The following is a 7,009-nucleotide window of genomic DNA, read 5'->3' as shown; positions in this document are numbered from 1 at the left end:
CTCAGTGAAGAAGCATGTGTGTGTCAGGGCATGGATAAACACTGTAGAAAAGGGTGTGACTGCCATTTCTGTAGACATACCCCTTAAACTTGCTGACTATCGCTTCTGGCGTGGCTGGGCCAGCACCCTGCTCAGCTACTGAAGGACTTACTCAAAAGCCCTAGTAGCAGCCAGTTAAGAGATTAAGGTTAGCTCCAGTTGCACCTGCACTGTAATGTTTTACTGCAGCACCCCTGTTCTTGAAACATTTTTGTTACCCCATGTTAAAGACCTAATACCAGGGGACCATGTGTGGATAGACTCTGCCCATTTTTATGATTAAAATGCTTTCCTTAAACGTGGCCTGTTTTTTTTTAAGTTGAACTATGTTGAAAGAAAGATCCAAACCATCAGGTAGGACCTGTTTCAGAGCAACATGGTCTTGCCAGTCTCCTTGCGCCAGCCCTGACTGCTCTACAGACCTAGCGCAGCACACCAGGCACAACCCCACCTAAGGAAGCAGAGTTGCAGCAGAGAAACCAATTGTCCATCCTGGTTTACCACTTAAATGCCACACTTACAAGATGTTCTTTAACGCTTGTACAGCACTAATTACTATGCATGGCTGCGACACACCCCGCTGTGATTGTCCTTCTTTACCAGTGTTAAAGCGACTGTTTGTGCAAATACAGTTTGGCACATATCCATTTATTTCTGTAGCAGTAATCACTATGGAAATACGAGAACTACCGCATGTATGACAGGGAGTTGCAGTTCCTTGGTTTATCACTGAAGGAAATGGCAACATAAAGCCTGCTTTTGAACCGGCATAAGATGTTACAACCTGGACAAATTCCACAGGCTTCAGGCTTCTCAGTATAAGCTTCACCTGGCTGAGAAGTGGATCACACTGCCTTTTCCCACTCAGAAGACTGGGAGTAAAGATAAGGAAAAAGGTAACTGGGGCGAGGCAGCAGCCCTACCTGTGTTGAAAGAGATCTCAGCAGCATCCAGCTTTTTTTAAAGTCTGAGGTTAGCAAATAGATCTGGTTGCTTTGAATTTTTAAATCTCTGGTGCTTCTGACCTTCTTTACATCACACCACCTGATACTGAAGCCAGGTGGAAAACAGTTCACTAGGCAAGAAATATTTCTTTTCTTTATTATTTTTTCTAGAGCACATATTTGTTTCCCTGCCACACCACTTCCATACTATATTGCACAGAACAAAGGACATAGGAATATGTGCTGAAAATTCCTTATAGCAGATTGTACTGTATGTGGACACAACTCTTCTTGCCCAACCTGGTGACAAAAAAAAAAAACAAGCCTTTTTTTTATAGTGGCATTTTGATAGTGTAAATGCAGCTTCCATTCATTTTTTGGAAATGAGAGTGAGAAATTCTACACAAGACTCATTAGTTTGTTGTTTGTTTTTAAGCCCCAATTATACTGATCACAAATAAATCTACCCCAGTCCTCAGTCACCCAATGCCTAATAAGTGACCATATCTCAGGAAACCCTTCTGTGGATATGACCATGTCTATGATGACATGGAAAATAGGGTCTAGTTGCTTTAACTTAAATCACAAGATAAGCCAGCAAAACAAACATCCTTTCATGTAGGCTAGCTCAGGCCTATCAGTACAGGCTCAGCTTCATATAATGAAAGAGGCAAAATAGTATTACACTAAGAAAAGAAAGTGATCAGAAGTGGATGATTTAGGAGAAAAGGGTTGGTATCAGCATTACCATCCTGGAAAAGAGTTTCTTTGTGATGGCCCAGTTACACTATAGCTATAGAAAGTTAAGGAAGCCATATACTTAATATATTGAAGGGGACAAGCAGAAATGCACAGGTAGTTTACACCTTGTTCAGACATGCTTTTCCTTAAAGCGTTTTCCTGCTGTGATACACATGGTTTAGGAACAGCCTTCTAATTAGATCCTATGGTTCAGTTGTGTAGATTGGATTCAAGTCACTGGTACAGCTGGTCAAAAGGTGATAGTTCTGCTCTATTTATGACTTGGGAGTGTTTGGGGGTTTGGTTGTGGTCGATATTAAGTGGAATGAGTTTTTCCCCAGAGAGGTACATGTGAGTGTACACACTGAGGAAGAGACGATCTTTCAAGTAAGACTACAAGCCTGGGACAAGAGAGGCTGCTGCCTAATTCAGAATGAGAGCTGCCCCAGAACAGCAGGAAACCTCTCCCTCATCTTCCTCAGTGCAGACTTTATTAACGTTTCACAGGCTTGTCCATTTTGTGCAGTCTGTTAGTGCCATTTTGATTACATAGCTGCAAGTGACTGAACTAATTATCAGTTTTAATCTGGCTTGGGTTAAACAAAAAGTGCTGCTAAAAATGGCCAACTTCATACAGGCACAGAAAGAATGGGAGAAGTCTTTTGTTGCATCTCTGGGGATCTGGGGCAAAAGTTCACTCTATTTGGCAACGGTGATCACAAAATAAGGTAATTTAAACCTTGGCTGGTCATGTCTTACAATATTAAGAAAAATGAACCTACTTAAAAAAATAAATCTTTCTAGTTATGAAAAAAAATACTCTCTTCCTAGTATTGTGTACTCACATTATTTTATTAGAACTTCCCTGTTGGGCAGCTCTCCAAATAACCTAGGTTTTCTTCCAGCAGCATGTGTGAACAGCCTGTACACATGCAATTCAGGCTCCCCCCCAACTTTTAGGTTTTAGGAGCAGCCGGCCAAAATGTCATTTGTGCGATCATGACAGGTTAGAAGGGCAGCATCACCAAACAATACTTGAGAACAGAACTTTTCTTACTTTGTACCATTTGTGGAAAGCATCACTGAAGCACAAAAGCCCTAATTAGATCAATGAAGCCATAATCCTGCAATTTTAAGTTATGAAAGACTGTGGAACACAAGCTGAAGCTTGTTCATACAGTTAGTGCAAAACTTATCTGCTTAATATATTATAGGGGTAGCTGAATCTTTCCCCAGTGACTAGTCCAGCAGAATCTTAGATTATGGGAAAAAATATTGAAGTTGTCCAACGCTTCTCTATACGAGGAATTCATTTCCTGCCATCTGAAATACATGTATGGTCAGATACGAAAAACAAACACCAACTGTGCGTTATTGCCGTATGTTTTTTTTGAGTATGGATAAGATCATCATGAGGGCCTAAAAAGGAGGAATAGCTCTACTTCCAGAATCTTCCCTAGGTGCATGCTTGGTCTAATGAACAAGCTAGAATGTAGCATGGCACTTAGTGCTATACAGTACCTAGGCAGCTCAGGATCAACCCTGCTCAGACAAACTCAGACACAGTGCCAGATACTTAAAAAAAAAAAAACAAGTCTTGCCTCACTTCCTTAAAGTCAGTATAAAAATTTAGATCCTAGGCAGTGATCCAGGTTGCCTGATCTCCAGCAATTCTTGACCCTGTGGATACGCAAACAGCGTGTGTCTCCATGGTCAGAGTTCCTTGCGTATATCCAGCTGGGCAGTGATAGTGGCAGGAGTGCTTCACTGTGGAGGTTTCGATAGGAGGAGTGGCCTTCTGCAGTCCAGCAATACTGGATTTGAGAGCCAGGCCATTCTGGATGAGATCATATCCTGCCCTCCATCTCTTTCCCACCAAAGCTGGGTCATCTGTAGCCACAGGTTTGCAATTCCCATCAGCAGTCTGCAGGGACTGTCACACGGAGCCTCAGTTCCTAGGCACCCTGGACTACCCTGCTGATACGCACCAGGTTTTAGGAGTTGCAAACCCTATCTTGAGCATCCAGTTACACATGTACCCATTTCAAACCATGAATCAGCTTCCTCCCACACAGAGTTAAATTCCAAAGCAGTCAGATTCCCAGCAGCCCTTTGAGCATAGCCACTGTCAAACAAGGTGAAACTAGTCTAACTTGGGGAAAATTCTTGGCACATAATGTCACAAGTGCCTGTAGGCGTGCAAGTGCCTTAATGATAATGATTCTAAGTGCTCACACACAGTATTGGTAATAGCAATAGCTTGTGATATGTTACGCTTTACACAGGATACACTTCCTACTACATCTATTTTTCTTAGTTTTGGGAATTCACAGTCTAGCATATATATGTGAAAAATATAAATTTTGCCATTTCTCTGTTGAATTATTTACCCTTCACCTTAAAGACTACATAGAAATATATTGTGTAGTTTAAACTTATCCTGAACATGACTAATAAAAACAGGTACAACTAAAGAATAAGGGAAATAGAAAGCAAGAAAAGATCAGAGAGAAGAGTGAAGCTTTGAGGCTTTCTGTTCCAGATTCATGTACTACACCAGGAAGGCTCACAATCACCATTATTCCCTTTATTGTTAATAAGTGGGCATTCTTTCCACAGCCAGTTAAGCCTGAAATTGCTTTTTGTTTTGTACTCCCTATGTTATCTCAGGTGAATCTAGGTATTCCTAGCTTAAGGTTCCCAAGAGAAATTTTCTTTCTAAAATAAATCATTTGGTGCTTCACAGGAATTATTATTCAATCTTAGGATGTATCTGAAGAATTCTATCAGTCATACTTCACGCCTAGGCAATAACGACATACAAGCAAACTACTGCATCTGACTCATTGCCAGGAAAGTTAAAGCCTCTGGGTTTATCCACATGGAGAAGACAAAGCTCTCTACTTGAGAGGACTTAGGTGTAGGATTCTTCACCGTGATGTAAGGTCTACTAAAGCCCTTCCACCAAAACAAGGGAACTTTACTCTTGAAATTCCTCAAGAAACACACACATATTAGGACTTCTTTGAGGTATGATACACCTTAATAACGAGTAGCACACACCTGAGAGAAGTTTCACTCTAAACCTCTGGTAAGTGTATTTGGTATAAATGACATTACAAAAGTTGAAACGTACCTCATCCCCATGCATATTAGCAACATACTTGAACTCTGGAATGCCAATCTTATGGTGGGTTGGAAACCTTCCCAGAACAAGAACCCACAGGTCTCTACCTTTAAGAGGGGAAGGGGAAAAGACATTTTTTTTAAACAAGTGTAAAATCATACAAACCTTAGAGAAAAAAAATAATAAAAGAGTTGATCATTAAGACCACCATAAAAGTTCTCATATTTCATTGCTGCCCAGTCAGTCCTATATATAGCATATCAAAGTAGACTTTTTTTATTCTGTGAGTACTTGCTAAATTAGTTATAGGAATAAATATGTTTTGCCTTCTGACCAGAAGTGTGTAGTGAACCCTGCAATTTCAAACGCATTTAACCAGTGCTAGAAAATAGTTTGGGGTGTTTTTGTAATAAACTTTTTTCAAATCAAGTTTAGCAAGCAAGATCTTGTCAAGCAAAGTCACCAAGCAACTAAAGATTTAAAATAAAAGACACTCTTCCCCCCAAAATATTAGATCATGATAAGGGTTTTCTGAAGTACATACAGATGTTTCCATTATCACAAAGAAAGAGCATAACATTTTTGTATTAAAGACAACACAGAAAAGCTAAACACATTCATGAGTTACTGCTCAGAAAACAGAAGATACCAGGCAGAGCTGTATCAGAGACATATTAAAAAAAAAAAAAAAAAAATCAGCAGGGAAAGAATTAATAGCTACAGAAAGAGTATTAGTTAGGACCAGTAAAGCTGCACAGGAAGCTGAACTTTAAGTAACAAAGTAAACAAACATACATTTTGGAAATCTTCATTTAAAGGGGGTAGGGGGCATTTATGATTATTGTTTTTAGCGATGCTGTGGCATTTCAGTTCTCATCTGCAAAGCTATGCTTCCCACTAGTCTGCTCAATGAGGTGGAAAGCTCTAGTTTCAGTAGGTGGCAGCAATGAAACCGGACCGGTTCCTTGATAACAGCGGTCACAGCCTATAGATTGCTAATGCCCAGACCTTGCATGCATGCTGCCTGTCCCCAGTTCTCACGCAGAGCTTGTTGGGGCTCATGAGCTGTCTCAACAGATTCCAGCCGTCATTGTTACTTACAGGAAGGAAGAATGTAGGTGCTGCTATATGCAGTACTATAAAAACCATTATTTCCTAAATCTTTGTGGATCATCAAATCTGCAGTAAATAAACTCTGGAGCATAACAATTTCCCAGAGGTGGAAGCCATGGCCCTCATGGTATAGCTGCAGTGAGCCAGTCACACAGCTAGAAAGGAAAACAAAAATGTGGCAACTGCAGTACCATCAGGAATGGGAGAAAAAATGTTGAAGAGGACAGAAGGAAGACTACAAGATGCACTGAAACTGCACTAAGACCTGACGGTTTCCCAGCTCTCTTCTAGACGGAAGTGGATACAGCTAAACTGTAAAACGCATGGTTTCCTATGGAGGACATGTATATCCTCTATAAAGTTATAAATTCATTTGGCCCTGGGACTGCCCATTATCAGCATGAGTACCAGGCACACAGACAGGGCTTCAAAATATCTTAGAGCCAACAGGTTCAGTGAATTACTCTGAGAGGGCTTTTTACATATAAGTGAAGTTAAGTGCTGATTAAAAGCATTAGTTTCCTCAAATCCTTAATGATTTCCTATACAAGCACAAAGGAGTGACCTAGACAGTGTGATAGCTTAGTGCAGGATCAGGACATTAAACCAGCCAATATACTTGCTATATTCATATTACCTTTCTGTATATAATTATTATCTAATATATAAAATACCCAAATCAATCACAGCAGCCAAACAATATTGTAGTCCCCAGAACATGAAGCATCTTATCTGACCTATAACCAGACATTAAGATTAGCCCCTGGTTTTATTTTAATGGAAGCAGATCATAAAGACCATTTCAAATCCAACTACTAGCAGTGATGACATCCATATCCATTGCATACAGACTTCTTAGAGCATTTCATGAACCAATGTAGAACAGTGCCGTATTCTTTAGCTACTTCCCCATAGCAGCACTAGCACCAATTCAGTACTATATATACTAAAGCAAGCCCAAGTACAGCTAAAATGCTATAGTTATTTCTGTCATTTAAGACTTTCTACAAATAATATTGTATTCTGATTTCAAATTAAAAAAAGG

General features: G+C 40.0%; 1 protein-coding gene across 1 annotated transcript in view; it reads right to left on the bottom strand.

Annotated features, from left to right (window-relative positions):
- CPM (carboxypeptidase M) overlaps positions 1–7,009 on the bottom strand; it is a 44,156-nt gene that overhangs the window by 8,981 nt on the left and 28,166 nt on the right. The window contains exon 2 of the mRNA XM_009327674.1: positions 4,861–4,958. Coding sequence (XP_009325949.1) covers positions 4,861–4,958 — 98 coding nt within the window. The remainder of the gene's footprint in view (positions 1–4,860; positions 4,959–7,009) is intronic.

This window comes from Pygoscelis adeliae, unplaced genomic scaffold, assembly GCF_000699105.1.
Source record: "Pygoscelis adeliae isolate BGI_AS28 unplaced genomic scaffold, ASM69910v1 Scaffold113, whole genome shotgun sequence".
Classification (NCBI taxonomy): Eukaryota; Metazoa; Chordata; class Aves; order Sphenisciformes; family Spheniscidae; genus Pygoscelis; species Pygoscelis adeliae.
The sequence above is the reverse complement of the archived record's forward strand: the minus strand, read 5'-3'. Positions and strand labels throughout refer to the sequence as shown.